This window comes from Puntigrus tetrazona, chromosome 14 (genome assembly GCF_018831695.1).
Source record: "Puntigrus tetrazona isolate hp1 chromosome 14, ASM1883169v1, whole genome shotgun sequence".
Taxonomy (NCBI): Eukaryota; Metazoa; Chordata; class Actinopteri; order Cypriniformes; family Cyprinidae; genus Puntigrus; species Puntigrus tetrazona.
The window spans coordinates 6385555-6401208 of record NC_056712.1 but is presented as its reverse complement, the minus strand read 5'-3'; the positions used below and the strand labels follow the sequence as shown (position 1 = coordinate 6401208).

The 15654-nt window shown below is 42.0% G+C and overlaps 3 protein-coding genes across 4 annotated transcripts in view; all 3 read right to left on the bottom strand.

Annotated features, from left to right (window-relative positions):
• Positions 1-3954: 3954 nt before the first annotated feature.
• Positions 3955-6771, bottom strand: tmsb1 (thymosin beta 1). The gene is made up of 3 exons (XM_043258017.1): positions 6660-6771; positions 5350-5459; positions 3955-4171 (listed from the first exon to the last, which is right to left on the bottom strand). The coding sequence occupies exons 2-3, from the start codon at positions 5447-5449 to the stop codon at positions 4131-4133; spliced, it is 141 nt and encodes a 46-aa protein (XP_043113952.1). The 5' UTR covers positions 5450-5459; positions 6660-6771; the 3' UTR covers positions 3955-4130.
• Positions 6772-7362: 591 nt separating this feature from the next.
• On the bottom strand, positions 7363-11448 carry LOC122358075 (solute carrier family 25 member 53-like). Of its 2 annotated transcripts, none has more exons than XM_043257840.1 (2): positions 11318-11448; positions 7363-9048 (listed from the first exon to the last, which is right to left on the bottom strand). In XM_043257840.1, the coding sequence occupies exon 2, from the start codon at positions 9038-9040 to the stop codon at positions 8171-8173; it is 870 nt and encodes a 289-aa protein (XP_043113775.1). In that variant the 5' UTR covers positions 9041-9048; positions 11318-11448; the 3' UTR covers positions 7363-8170. The 2 variants fall into 2 exon arrangements, with proteins under 2 accessions (XP_043113775.1, XP_043113776.1); XM_043257841.1 differs by lacking the exon at positions 11318-11448 and adding an exon at positions 11179-11200.
• A 944-nt stretch (positions 11449-12392) lies between these two features.
• Positions 12393-15654, bottom strand: part of prps1b (phosphoribosyl pyrophosphate synthetase 1B) — a 3297-nt gene continuing 35 nt past the window's right edge. Inside the window, exons 1-7 of the mRNA XM_043257839.1 lie at positions 15368-15654; positions 14250-14433; positions 14041-14139; positions 13626-13750; positions 13370-13543; positions 13118-13277; positions 12393-12866 (exon numbers count right to left, since the gene is read on the bottom strand). The exon at positions 15368-15654 is cut by the window's right edge and continues 35 nt beyond it. Coding sequence (XP_043113774.1) covers positions 12774-12866; positions 13118-13277; positions 13370-13543; positions 13626-13750; positions 14041-14139; positions 14250-14433; positions 15368-15489 — 957 coding nt within the window. The 5' untranslated portion in view covers positions 15490-15654 and the 3' untranslated portion in view covers positions 12393-12773. The remainder of the gene's footprint in view (positions 12867-13117; positions 13278-13369; positions 13544-13625; positions 13751-14040; positions 14140-14249; positions 14434-15367) is intronic.

Below are 15654 nucleotides of genomic sequence, written 5' to 3'. Positions count from 1 at the left end.
AAGTCAGTCCAGATCTGATGCCCTGAATGTGAAAGTACCTGAAATGTTTTAAACGACATCGATGTAGAGCTGAGATAAATGTGCGTGACTTCCCGTGTTTTACTTCTAGTGTTTTCGCACCAGTTCTACAGAACCCTATTATAAAACACGGAGGGTTTGCAACTAACCTAAAGGTTACTAGGTTACGTGGGGATGAAGGCAAGGTTTAAAAGCAGACAAGACTGCGGCATACAAGGAGAAGAGCGCTGAAAGAAGATGACAGCTAGGAGAAGACAGAAGAACATCCGGCAATCAGACTTGATCTTCAGAGGACCTCTGAGGAATAAGCCACTCTTCAGATACTGCAGATGTTGGTGTTCAGAGTTTGCTTGTAGAGCTCGTAGCTCAGCTTTTTGCATTAATAATATAAGAAATGTTACCGTTACTACTGAAACTACTCACTGAGCTTCAGATAAGAGAGTCTTTTACGTCATTCCTGGAGAACTTCAACCCATGCTTCATGGTTTAGGCTCGATTCGACTGCCCTTACCCTTCCTGAATATTCACGGGGTTAAAGGTGTTAGATAGTAGTTCACACTGCGTAGTAAACTACACTAACAGGAACCTCTGAAGTATCTATCACACAACAGAAGACGTGGATGGGATCGTGTGTGTTTTTCAAGAAAGGGTTTGATCTTTTTTGTTATTTAGAGGCCTTAGAGATGTGTGTTTGAAACACAGCAGACGTCATAGGGTTAAATCAACCAATCATTCATCTATAACAGGTCAGGACTTCCAGCGCAGAATTAGACTGAACTTCCTCGCTGAACCCAGCAGCTTCCTAATTACACTTCTGGCTATTCATTACACACACACACACACACACACACACACACACACACACACACACACACACACACACACACTGAAAACAAGGGCTGGTCTGTCTTTAAGTGTGTATTGTTAGCAAAAACATTTCCACTAAATGTTCCACACTCAGCCTTGATTGTGCTTCAAACCCCTCAGACTGAGCAGCCGACCTGAATCTAACAGAAAAGAAGAGCTAAAGGTCAGGGTTCACAGATCTGAGGACTCTTCTCTGTGTGTATGGATTATTTGGGTTGTTACATCTGGTGATCATTTATTTTCACATATGTTTACCGAGCGTTAAATACTTCTTTTACCTGCTGCATACATTCAGACACTTTAATGTGTGATTTAAGTGACCGAATACTGGTGCCACCCTTGGTTCCTATATAGTGAATGATGTGCATTATTTCTGCTTCATTGTGAATGATGATGTGGCATAATCACAGTCTGAGAAAATCAGTCACGCTGAACGCTGCAGTAAACATGTAGAGACTCGTGTCACGACCAGAAACAGCCCACAGCATTCAGGGAAGTCAAATGAGGCAAGTGTAATGAGAAATCAATGGAAAATACTGAATACAAATACAGAAAAGACAGGTAGTGTACATCACATAAAAAGACCTGTAATATGTTTAGCAAATCTCAAAACATGCTATCAGACACAGACTGTTCTCTGACGCAATGTGTGCTTATTAGGGCGTGTGTGTGAGAGAGAGAGAGAGAGAGAGAGAGAGAGAGAGAGAGAGAGAGAGAGAGTGTGTGTGTGAGAGAGAGAGAGAGTGTGTGTGTGTGTGTGTGTGAGAGAGAGAGAGTGTGTGTGTGTGAGAGAGAGAGAGAGAGAGATAGAAAATACAGTATCTTGTGAAAGTATTCGGCCCCCTTGAACTTTGTGACCTTTTGCCACATTTCAGGCTTCAAACATAAAGCTACAAGACTAATTTTTTGTGAAGAATCAACAACAAGTGAGACACAATCATGAAGTGGAATGAAATTTATTGGATATTTCAAACTTTTTTAACAAATAAAAAAACTGAAAAATTGGGCGTGCAAAATGATTCAGCCCCTTTAAGTTAATACTTTGTAGCACCACCTTTTGCTGTGATTACAGCTAGAAGTCGCTTGGGGTATGTCTCTATCAGCTTTGCACATTCAGAGACTGAAATCTTTGCCCATTCCTCCTTAGAAAACAGCTCAAGCTCAGTGAGGTTGGATGGAGAGCGGTTTTCAGTTCTTTCCACAGATTCTCGATTGGATTCAGGTCTGGACTTTGACTTGGCCATTCTAACACCTGGATGTGTTTATTTGTGAACCATTCCATTGTAGATTTTGCTTTATGTTTTGGATCACGGTCTTGTTGGAAGACAAATCTCCGTCTCAGTCTCAGGTCTTTTGCAGACTCCATCAGGTTTTCCTCCAGAATGGTCCTGTATTTGGCTCCATCCATCTTCCCATCAATTTTAACCATCTTCCCTGTCCTTGCTGAAGAAAAGCAGGACCAAACCATGATGCTGCCACCTCCATGTTTGACAGTGGGGATGGTGTGAGGAGCTGTATTGCTTTTACGCCAAACATAACGCTTTGCGTTGTTGCCAAAAAGTTCGATTTTGGTCTCATCTGACCAGAGCACCTTCTTCTACATGTTTGGTGTGTCTCCCAGATGTTTAAACAACACTTTTTATGGATATCTTTAAGAAATGGCTTTCTTCTTGCCACTCTTCCATGAAGGCCAGGTTTGTGCAGTATACGACCGATTGTTGTCCTATGGACAGAGTCTCCCACCTCAGCTGTAGATCTCTGAGTGATCACGGGCCTCTTGGCTGCATCTCTGATCAGTCTTCTCCTTGTACGAGCTGAACGTTTAGAAGGACGGCCAGGTCTTGGTAGATTTGCAGTGGTCTGATACTCCTTCCATTTCAATATTATCGCTTGCACGGTGCTCCTTGGGATGTTTAGAGCTTGGGAAATCTTTTAGTATCCAAATCCGGCTTTAAACTTCTCCACATCAGTATCTCAGACCTGCCTGGTGTGTTCCTTGTTCTTCATGGTGCTCTCTGCGCTTTAAACGCACCTATGAGACTATCTCAGTGCAGGTGCATGTATACGGAGACTTGATTACACACAGGTGGACTCTATTTATCATCATTAGTCATTTGGGTCAACATTGGATCATTCAGAGATCCTCACTGAACTTCTGGAGAGTTTGCTGCGCTGAATCTTTTTGCACACCCAATTTTTCCGTTTTTTATTTGTTAAAAAAGTTTGAAATATCCAATAAATTTCGTTCCACTTCATGATTGTGTCTCACTTGTTGTTGATTCTTCACAAAAATTACAGTCTTATAGCTTTATGTTTGAAGCCTGAAATGTGGCAAAAGTTCAAGGGGGCCGAATACTTTCACAAGACACTGTAAAAACCATTATGTCTATGGTACTAAAACAATTGTGTGTGTGTGTGTGTGTGGTGACATATAGTAACACAAGTGTTCTCTTTTTCCCACGAGATGCTGCTGAGAGACTCTGTCATGTGTTTCAGGTGGACAGTGATCGGCTCTCCAGACCGTCCTCGTCCGTCTCACTCATCCCTGTGTGTCTCCATGTCCCTCGAGGGATGCAGCACGCTAGACCAAAAACATGCCTGTCTAGACCTAACACGACAGGAAGTCACTCTAAAGAGAGCTCAGTAGTGAAGGTTAACTAGTAACTAGTAGTTTAATGTCTGAAGAGCACGAGTACTCCTTAAAGCTAATGTCCTTAAAGACATTTCCAAGTTTGATTATTTATTCTTTACTTCTAGATCTTTTGTGAATTAGTTTGTTATTAATTTGAATTAGATTAAAGGCGTCTCTTTGATGTGCTCAGTACTGAGAAATAATAACCACAGCTTCAAAGAACTATTCATTTATAGTAACATCATTTATTTCCGTCATGCGGTCTTCAGTGTCACGTGATCTTCACGAACCGCTCTAATATTTTGTTGAAAACAGATGAACATGTCTGTGAAATGGTAGGTGTGTGCGTGTCTTTAAGTAAGTTATAATCTAACCTTTTCTATTTCAAAAACATCGAGTCGTGTTTCCAAACTTCTGACAAAAAAACCCCACCACCGTTAAGAAGTTTTATTGTCATTTATTTAAACAAAAATATCATCTTGCATTAGCTGGTGAGGAGATCCAGAGGTCACACAAATATCCACAGTTCCAATTAAACACATGATTCTGCAGTTCCCAGGGATTTAGAAAAGCCAGTAGATTAATAGATGATAGGGCTTCTGGAGGAGAGCGTTCATTTCCCGCCCTCCGCAGTCTTCTTCTCCTGCTCGATATCTGTGGAGGAAGCCCACCAGAGCAGCGTTACGGAGGAGTTAACCCGAGGATGAAGCATGTAACGGCACGGGCTGATCGAGAGAGCTATGATTCATTAGATTCTGAGAGTTATGATTCTTTAGATTAACAGTCTTTTTGCTACAAAAGATGTGATTATGGTAATAAATGAAATAGATGATATGATAGCAGTAGAACCCGATGTTGCACACGTTCACGTCAGAAACAGCTCTTTTATTGAAAGCGATATCACTTCAGATGATCGTGACGATCCCGGCGCATCTATTTCCCACCCGATGTGTTTATCAGTTTTTTTTCTTCGAGGAAGCTGTGCATGCAAACTCAGATGTAAATAGTGCACGAGAAAAACAAAAGAGGACTTTGACAAACAGACACAGAACGCAAAGTGCGGGAAGCATTTGAATGTTTCAAATAGAAAAAGTTTCCCTTTAGGGTGTATTTCTAGAAGAACAGAGCTCAACGGTACAATAAAACAATAGAAGAACTCTAAGACATCTGATGAAACGAAGAGCAGCAACAAAACTCTTCAGCAGGAACAGGAACGGTTTCTTAATGATTATTAGATCTGGTGATTTGAGGACTAATCTTATTCTGGCATGAATCAGACATTCTTTTACTTTTAATATGTTTTAGAAACTATTTCGTATTTTATGCACTCTTTATGCGTCTATATAGTTTTTTATGAATATTTATTTTAGTTTTAGTTAAGCACATTAAATTTTGGCAAATAGATGAAATCTTTTTTTCTTCATTTTATTTGTTCTCAGTTTTTTTAGCATGTATTTCAGTATGTAAGCGTCAAAGGCAATGCGTGAAGAAAACGTGTGCCTGGATGTGATCCTTCCATCCCCTGCAGTCACTTCTACAGTGTTACATCAAAACCACGGAATAATAGAATAACAGAATATTCCTTAATGAAGCTTACAAGCTTTCTGTGTAATCCGTTCCTTTGTCCTTTGTTTTAGCTCAGCCGCAGGTGAAGAAGGCAGGTCTTATCTGTGGTGTGTGTGTGTGTGTGTGTGTGTGTGTGTGTGTGTGTGTGTGTGTGTGTGTGTGTGTGTGTGCGCGCGTTCACTTTTCCGTGTCAGATCAGCCCAAGACTGTTCAAGGGTGAGCGGTGAACAATGAATCATGAGGGAGAGGCTGCCAAACCCGCTCACCTTCTTTACTGGGCAGAATGTTCTTCTCCGCCGTGTTCGTCTTCTTTAGACATTTCTTGTCGAACTTCTGCACTTCTTCTTTAACGGGGTTGTCGCTCATTTTGAAGAGTCTGCGAGAATTCAAGTCAGGAGGGTTAATCTGTCTCTGCTTTAAATCATAAAACGAATCAAAACAAGTCTCCAAAAGCGTGTTTGGACAGTGTTCGCGTCCCGTTTGTTCTCACACAGAGCTGGCCATCGTGAAAAGCAGAAGTGTGTTTCAGCAGCCAGGAGCCGTTTCCTGAAAGGTGCGAGCTGAAGTTTTGGTGACTGTATGGACACGTCGACACACCCTGTGTTCAGGTGTGTGTTTATACAAGCTCTTATCAGAAATCACTGGCCTGAGATCACGCTCTGCAGGAATGCGCAGGAGCTTAATGCTTGCATGTTTCACAGATAAAGTAATGCTGAAGTTACACAGAGAGAGGAAGTCATTTCACAAAATGAGCCAATGCAGACACTAGCCTGTGAACAGACTCATTAAAGTAAGCCTGCTTTCAGGATTCACTTTTTTTTTTTATTCAAGTCATCGCTTAGAAGGGCTGACTATCTTGAATAGTTTCGAGGGCCAGATCATATTCACTTTTACCTGCGAGTTGTTATCAGCTTTCAGAGAGAGTAAAGTCAGAACAATCTTATTCACACACAAATACAGTAAATACATCAGAAATGATGTTAGCAGGACACTTGATCGCTGCGTGAGACCATAAATTGATCTCGATGAATTCCTCACGTCTCCACCACACCCAACAGGACTCGCGCCAAATCTCTGGGATTTTGCAACACTGACAAATATTTGAAACATTTGAATTTTTGAAACGTTCCGATCGACGTTCTGGCGCGTCTGGGCTGTCTTAACGGTGTGTAGCGCATTAATGCGCCATAAGAATTACTGACAGACTGCGCAAACCGAACACACACACACACACACACACACACGCAGAACGCTCGACGCCTCAAACTAGTACGCTCTATCAAGTACACACTACGCATACTGCACTGACAGGTGAGCACAAACATATGCTGTCCTCATTTGATATTTCCTTACATATCACTACACGCATTAAGTACACAATGAAAAGTAAACGCATATTTTTAAACAATTCTGCAACTGTATAATGCTCCTGCACACTTTTAAAGAGAAACGTCTGTCTGTTTTTTAGACCGCATTAATAGAAGGGCATGCCGAATAATGTGTTATAACACGGTATAGCGCTGCAGAATAATTTCCCAGATTAATTAAAGATATGATTGTGTCTAAAGAGCCTCACCTGGCGCTGGTCTCGGTAGTGCACTAGATATGCTGGACTCAATCTCTGTGCTGCTCAAAGCGGGCAGCTGCTTTAAATACACCCCGTTGCACAACAGCACAGATGTAATCCGCTCGCTCCGATTGGCTCAATCTCTCACTACTGTGTTCTGATTGGATAAGCGTGCAGCGCTTCTACACTGTGATTGGATTAACCCGTAAAGTAACGGTAACCGAGTGCGAATTCTCATAAACTGAAACTAACATTATGATAAAAACAGTGGACGCGTTTTCATTAGTATAACGAAAGCGAGACGAACTGTTAGATTAAATATTTGAGGTAAGGTATGTATTTAGTTTTAGCCAGTGAGGAGGCTATTAATCCACCAGCAGCACCATCGTGTGGCGATTAACATTCAGGTAACGTTACTGAGGAGAAAGTCTAAATAAGCAAGTTTCATTACAAAAAGAAAACAAAAAAATATAAAAAAATATATAAAAAAGAAGAAGAAAAAAATAAGAAAACAGAGCAAACATTTTAAATATTTTTTAATTATAATTTCAAATAAATTGCTTAAATCCATTTGGAATTAGTGCTAAATTATTATAGAAATTAGACAAAATGTAGTTTATCTTCTTAAAAAAAGAGATTTTTATCTATTTAAGAAGTAGAAAACCAAAAATAGTTTTAATATAATAACAATAAAGAAATAGTTCGACCTAAATTAAACATTTGCTGAAAATGTACTCACCTTCAGGTAATAAATGTTAAGATGAGTTTGTTTCTTTGTCAGATTGCGTCTCAGTGTCTCAGCAGTGGATGGGTGCCGTCGGAATGAGAGACCAAACAGCTGATAAAAAAAACATCTCAATGATCTAATCCAATGAGTTAAAAAAAAAAAAATTGTCAAAATGTTTTTAACTCCAGACAATTGCTTGCGGCTTTTATTCATAATATTCATATTATTATTCTTAAAGTGGTCTGGTTCGACCGAAACAGTCTGAACAAATGTGTGGGTGGATTTTGATTTTTGGGAGCATTAAGGATTATGGACTATTCATGCTGCACTTGTTTGAGCTTTTATCTTCTCCAGATGTTAACTGATGGACTGGTGTGGTATTGTGATGTTTATATCAGCTGTTTGGACTCTCATTCTGACGGCACCCATTCACTGTACAGCATCCGTTGTTGAGACTGTGATGTAGAGACCAAATCTGATTTAAAAAACACACACTTATTTCGAGTGAAATGCGTCATTGTTTCGCATTAAAAACAATACAAACGGCTCAAAACCCTAGACAAAAAGTATTTGAGAAGAACCAAAACAGGAGTTTTCTCTTAATTGCATAATGCTTTGTTTCGCATTTTAATAGAACTTCCTTAACTTCGGTTATACAGTATACATCTTGCGTAACTATTGCACCAGTGCACACATCAGCAGATTGGCGATGCAGTAAAAGACATCGCTGCCAAACGGAGATCCGTGGAGCAGCGTGGAGCGTTCACCCGAGGCGTCCTGGAGGCTGTGGGGATCATCTGGAGTGCCTCTTCAGCTGGTCGTATATGGCAGTGGTGATTCCCCAGGTGATGCAGGAGCGGAAGATGACCAGCGCCCCTCCGCGGTACAGAAGAGCCAGCCTGCGCTGACGGGCATCCCAAAGCTGCTGCCAGCTGCCTCTCAGCCCTCCGCCTCCTCCATCCACCCGAGCCTGCATGTTAGCCACCAGCACGGAGAGCGGGTAGAGCGGCAGACTGATGACCAGCGAGTTCAGCACACCGGTAAGGAAGGAGCACGCTACCGGAGAGCAACCCCCGGCCCTGAGGGTCTCAGACACGGGCTCCTTCAGCCCAAAGTACAGGCTGCTCCCCAAGGCATTGCGCGCCAGCACGGGCAGGAAGGCGGTGTAGTATCCCGACGCTAACGGCCTCGAGGCTAGCTCGCGCAGCACGCTTCTTAGTGTAGGCAGGCTGGAGTCATTGCTGGCGTTCTGCAGGACGTTCTGGACACGCTCGAAGGGGGTGAAGAGCACGGCCTCCAGCGCACCCGCACCGAACCCTGCCAGAGCCGGCAGAGCGGGGCCGGGAGCGGGGCCCCAGAGACGCAGCCTCTGCTGGAAGGTGTCCTGGAGGCCGAACAGGAGCGTCCCGTTCAGGGATTGCTTCAGTAAGGGCGGTAACACGCCGCGGTACAGCTTGAGCGGACCCTCCCTCAGCAGCTGAGCCACGGCCTCGCGCACCGCCACGCTGTGCAGCTGCTGCCGGAAGACGGTCTTGTACAGAGGGAAGGTGATGGCCGTGGTCAGGAGGCTCGACGTCCCTCCGTGAAGAAAGCTGTGAACGCCGACCGAAGAGTCTGCGGACTCCAGAGCGGCTCCCCGGCTGCGCTGCGAGTCGCTGCCCATCTCTGACGCTGCGAGGAGTCCAGAGTTAGTCATTGGTCACATTCGTTGGCTCTTGCGGCCTACAGTTATTAGGGACTTTAAGCAGCCTCCACAACGGCATCCCGACATCACTACACGTCACTTAGCCTTCTACTGTAACCCTCTGTGGTTACCACGTCAATGATTAGGTAGTTAAACCTTACTCTTTATGCTATAAACCATTTAATTCCATCAGTATACGATTCTACAATTAGTCTTTGATTTAATCCACGAGGATTGTGTTTTAAACTTAAGCTTATTTTAACCATTTTAACGAATGTCTACTATCTTCTTTGCCGATATAACCCATCCACCTCACAGGTGTGGTATATCAAGATTATCACACAGGTGCGCCTCAGGCTGGCCACGGCAAAAACAAAAGCGCTCATAATTTTGTTCAGTGTAGTATCTACATTTCCCAAAACCACTGTGAGTTTAAAGGGATTCTGTCGTTAAAGACTCACCCTCGTGTCGTTTCTAACCCGTGAGACCTTCATGGTTAAAACACAAATTAAGATGTTTCTCCGTCCCTCCATAGACAGCAGTGCGACTGAAATGTTCAGGTCCAGAGACGTCCTAAGGGCATTGGTAAAACTGTCCAAGCTACGAGAATAGTGTTTGCACGCAAAGAATCACTTCCTGGGATACTCTGCAAAGTAAAGCTCATTGTACGCTGAGTCTAATTTTATATTTTATATTTTTTTATATATATTTTTTTGACTGACAAAAGTTTCGGAGGCGGAGTTAATATTTATTTGTCAACATGCAAAGACTTTAGACTCGGTGTTCAATGTCCTTATTAGAAGACAGTAACCCAGGGAGAAAAATGGCGTTATGCTTGTTTTCTTTGCACACGAAATAATTCAGAATTCAAGCGATGTCCTTGCTACCTGTCTTAATCGTTGCTGTCTATGAAGGGTGTGAGAGCTCTCAGATTTCATCAAAAATATCGTAATTTGTGTTTTACTAACACAGTAACTCACTTCACAACTACATGTCAACTAGCAGTCATTAGAGTATTAGTAGACTGTCTGCTTCGTATCTTCTAACTCTTTATTTAGATGAGTCCACAACATACTACATACTGACTATCAGAAACTTTACAAGTATATGTCACCTTATTCTACTAACCCTAAGTTAGTAGTTGCAAATTAATTAAAAATATTAAATTAAATAAATCCATGTACAAGTACTGCAGTTTTATACAATTCATCAAATTCTGTTAGCTATGAGACGGTGTATTTAGCTTTATAAGTGCATGTATGCACGCTTCCTGAAAGCCTTCATAGTAAGGTTAAATACAGGTGTGTTGTAGGAGACGACTAACAACTAGCAGGATGAAAATGGACATATTTGTATATTACGTGAAAATAAGCGTGTAACAAATTTTCGCAAGGTGATGCTATAATAAGCAACTACAAGTCCAAACGTGTTTTAATGATTATGTTGAAGTGTAACAGAGCTGTTGTGTCTAGACCCAGCTCAGGACCAGGAGGACTAATACCTTGTGCAAAAAAAAGATTAATTTTATCATATGACTGCTCCACCAGAGGGAGACACAGGAAAGATTGAAGAAATCTCAGCACAAAAAATGCATGTATATATTTGTTCTAGTTACCCAGATAGCTTATTATATTATAGCATAATCAGTTTATAAATAAACTGTTATCTTATTTTTTTAACGCTCTTTAAAACATATTAATCTATAAAACATATCAGACTGTGTCTTTTTTGTTTTGGGCTTGTCCAATTAAAACAAAGAGAATATATATATATATATATATATATATATATATATATATATATATATATATATATATATATATATATATATATATATATATATATTTTCTGTTTTGTCATCTTCTCATGAACTGTAATAGTTAAACATATATTCTGTTCAGAGGGCGTGTTCTCAATTATTCTCTCTACTATATTTATTATTATTCATCTACCCGAAGTCATATATTAGAAATACAGAACTGATTAATAACAATTGAGATGCATATGTTCTTTTTTTAAATTATTCTGGCTGTTTTCTTAGGGAAAAGCCCTCCCTGGCACACACTGATCGGAGCAAACAACAGAGCGCCCGTCCTGCTCTTATTATAAACACTTACGATTGAAAATGCCTCTGTAAATTTTTTCTTTCTGTAAAACGACAAACAAAACAGATTAACTGCGATTCATCGGCTGAAATGGAAGCGATAAGAAAAAGACAGCAGTCAATGAGAGCGCACAATAAAAAAAGCCCTGTACCTCCAGCCCGAGCTCCTCAGGAAATCATCTACTGTCCCTTTAAGAAGAGGCGGCCGTTATTTCACCAGACTCCGATAAAAGAAGAAGAGCGCGTTTAAACGGAAGAGACTCGTTTCTGTCATCCACTGAAGATACTTCTCCGTTAGTCGGTGCTTTAGACGCCCACGTGATGTGACTTCTGTTTCCGGTAAATATGCCATTATTTTCATGTGAACGGTCAACACACACACGCGCGCGCGCGCGCACACACGCCATCACGCATTAAAAAATAAAATGCATTAAAAGTAATGTGCAAAAAAAAAAATCATGTATAAGTTATGCTAATAAGGGCTCAATTTCTTAAAAACAATTAAGACATAAATAAACACTATACATTAGATGTCAAGATTTGTTTGTTTACCAAACTTTGTATAAAGACGATTCTTAAATTATAACACAATCATTCGACATTTTGCCAAAATGTGTATAAAATGCTCACTAATGGGTTTTTTCATTATATACAATATATCTATTAACTAAATGTAATTTGCATATTAGTGTGTTTATGGACATATCATGGAAAAATAAGTGTAATAATTAACAAGATATTCATAATAATATACCTTTCACAGAACACTGATATTTCTTTCCCTGTTCTTTTTAGGATGAAATCATCGTCCTGTTTCGAAAGAAAGTCATGTTTTGATTTGAAACCCTATAACTTTTTCCTGAGATGTTGATTTATGACAACTTAAAAATGTTATAAAAATATAATTTTCCATAAGAGTGCAAGTAGATTAATTCCAGACGTTTTTTAAGAAGTTCTTTACAGGACATCCAGACCTAAAGTGCACTATAACGTCTTGATACGAGGTTAACGTTGGTTTCACTTCCTGTGATCCGTACACTCACTTCCACAAACTACTTCCCAGATTAACAGAAGCATGCCTATAAAACAGGAATCATAACACTGCCCATGTTTCAAGAACCTGAACAAAATAATGCCAAAGCAGTTTAATATTAAATTTAGCCCAGCATTCTGAAACACGAACGATTCGAATCAAGGACATCAGTGAAAAAACACACAGAGAAGGAATCGGAGGGGAATCAGAATGGCTTAAAGTAACCAAAATGACTTTTTTTATTCATAGAAATGTTCATATAAAGAGTTATTAAAAAGATCGATGAAAAAACAAAATCAGGAAAGTGAAATAAAACGGCAGATCTACTGTAAAGCCTGCACAGAACAAGCTAAAACCACGTTCATCTAGCGAACTAAACCTTGAAATGCAAAATAAAGTGTGTCTTCTTCAAAAAGACGTCCATCTCTTCATCACGGGACTAGTTTTCTCAAGCACAGGAATGAATACGAAGGGATGTAAATAAATAAAGTCTGGCCCCTGGAGCCTAGCGGCGACCGTTCACAGTCTGATTGTAACAGCGGTTTGAGGAGGGTCCTGCTCCGGGACGACGAGCGTTACAGAGGAACGTGGCTGAAGAGATACGACACCGACTCGCCGTTGTGGGTCCGGCGGATGGCCTCGGCCAGGATCATGGAGATGTCAATGACCTGCAGAGAAAGAACATCTGCTGAGACCGAGGCACCTCTTATCACACGCTTCAGACGTTCTCCTCTAAACCACTGGGCTCACCTAAAACCTAAAAAGTAGAGTTCTAAGTATTTTTTTAGACAATACTAGGTCTCCTCATTCACTCATCACTACATCTATAGTGATTGTATTTGTTTTTCACTTCAAATGTCCAATACATTCTGCAATAACACATTACAAAACACCTGTTCCTCCTCCTGTCGGGACAAACCTGTATTTTGGGACAGTGCTTCATCTTCTCCTCCTGAGGGATTGTATTGGTCACAACGACAGCCTCGAAGCAGGCGTTGTTGATGCGTGAAATGGCTGGACCAGAGAAGATGCCATGAGTGAGGATGGCATACACTTTAACGGCTCCCGCTGATATTAACCTGAACACACACACACACACAGAGAGAGAGAGTTAAGCTACCGAAGCCCTCACAGATAACACACGTCGTTGACGTTCTCAGGAGCGTCTCACTTATCCGCGGCGTGGCAGACGGTCCCGCAGGTGTCTGCCATATCATCCACCAATATGGCCACGCGGTCCTTGACGTCTCCCACCAGAACCATGCGGTCCACCTCGTTGGCCTTCTTCCTTTCTTTGTGAATGAGGGCGAAGTCAACGTTCAGCCTGTCGGCGATGGAGGTCACCCTGCCAGCGAAGACACAGAGATCAGGGAGCAGCCGCTAAAAGCACACGCACCGAACAGGAAGCGACGAGGACGCCCGCAGACCTCTTGGCTCCTCCAGCGTCCGGAGACACGATGGTGCAGTTCTTCCATTCGGGGATGTTCTCCTTGATCCACTTCAGAACCGCAGGCTCGGCGTACAGGTTGTCCACCGGAATGTCAAAGAAACCCTAACATGGAAGAAAGCCTTGGATCTTTGCATTTCTAACAACAGCACCAAGAAATAATCTGAATAATGGGAGAATATTTTTGTCTTAGAGATCACCAAATAAGTAAATAAAAGCTGCGATTCCCAACTAATCCTTAATCACTCGGCTCTAATATGTAGATACAAAGATTGCACATTTTAATTACACAAGAAAAACCAAGTCATGTTTGCTATGTAATCAGGGCGTTGTGTGTGTGTGTGTGTGTGTGTGTGTGTGCATCACTAGATCCCCTGGAGAACTGTAAAACCCACCTGTATCTGAGACGCGTGCAGGTCCATGGTTATGATGTGGTCAGCTCCAGAAACCGACAGCATGTTTGCCACCAGCTTGGCAGAAATGGGTGCCCGACTCTGCAGAAAACGAGTTAAGAGAAACATGACGCCAAGCACCTACTTCCCAGCAACAGCCAGCCAAAAACTCTCCTCCTTCAGCGGCACGGACGTCACCGGAGACACCTCACCTTGTCCTTCTTGTCCTGCCGGGCGTACGGGAAGCAGGGGATGACCGCCGTGACTCGGGAGGCAGATGCGATTTTGCAGGCGTTTATCATAATCAGGAGCTCCATGAGATTGTCGTTAATTTCTCCACAGCCGCTCTGGACTATATACACATCCTCTCCACGGACGCTCTCTCCAATCTCCACGCTGAAGACACATTTCAACAAAACTCTGATCACAAACAGAAGAGTCACCCACACGGCTTTTCGTCATCACGCCATATTGGAGTAAATCGTAAATAAAACTTAAGAATGTATTCGACCTTAAAACGATCTGGGACTAAGTAAGAAGATGTGTGGCTGTGCTTTAAAACTAATTATTATTATTACTACATAACCCTGCCTGCTTTTAATGTGTGAAAATAACAGCTGAAAACATTCGTTTTTAGGAAAGCAATCAAATATAATACCTTCCTTTAATAAATAGATACACTAACGCTACTCTTTACATTTTAAATAGGGCAACTTGCAATCTGTAACTTATTAAACACTGTGTATTAGCATATGGGAAAATGACGCACGCGTTACATCATCACTTTATGTGTTTTGGGAAAAGTACACCGTGTTATGAAATCAAACACTCATTATCTGCGAGCTGAAACCCGGAGGGACGTCCCTGGGGTCACTGCAGCACTTCAGAACAACGACGAGAAATAATCATTCTCCTAACAGACGAGTAAAAAACTAAGGTCTTCTGAAGACACTGAGCCACCCGAGAACACGTGAGGCGTTCAAGTGAAGCCATCGCGGCTCGGCTGAAAAGTTTTTGGTAACGCTAAAGGTATTAGCTCGGAGGCTACTTACTGAGTTATGCCTACATAAGGAGCTACATGCCTACATAGGGAGCTACATGCAATTTAATGGCACTTTAGTCAAAATTTACGTTCAAATCGAGGCAAAAAGACATCGCCTCGCGTGCAGATGCACAGACGCCTGGGAGTTGTAGTTCTCCGAAACCCACGTGGAGCGCTGGCAGCCACCGCCTGAACTACAGCTCCCAGCGGCCCGCGAAAAAAACGGCGCTTCAACACGTTAAAGTAGTATCATAAAACACGCTCAGATCACGTCCATAAATCACTCACCACGTCTCTTGGTTGCTGAACTTTTTGGTCACCACTTTCCCCAGCTCCAGCCCGAGACGGTCCGCGATCTTCTGAGACAGATCCTGGTGCGAGCTGCCGCTGAAGATCTTGATATTAGGCATGTTTCTGTGAGTTCCGCGAAGATCGGAGAGAGCGCACGAGGAGATGGGATGCTTGCGCGTGAGCCGGAGACGGAGAATGGTGAATCGTGCAGAGGTCTGCTACCCGATGTCGATTTTACCGGTAAAGTGTGAGTCGCCACTACCTTTCCGCCATAGTGGATCCTG

Excerpts from the sequence above, each read along its gene's own strand:
- LOC122358075 (XM_043257840.1), bottom strand. The coding sequence starts at position 9,040 with ATGGGCAGCGACTCGCAGCGCAGCCGGGGAGCCGCTCTGGAGTCCGCA.
- tmsb1 (XM_043258017.1), bottom strand. The coding sequence starts at position 5,449 with ATGAGCGACAACCCCGTTAAAGAAGAAGTGCAGAAGTTCGACAAGAAA. Across the intron at positions 4,172-5,349 it reads CATTCTGCCCAGTAAAGAAG|ATATCGAGCAGGAGAAGAAG; the intron begins GTGAGCGGGTTT and ends CTTCCTCCACAG.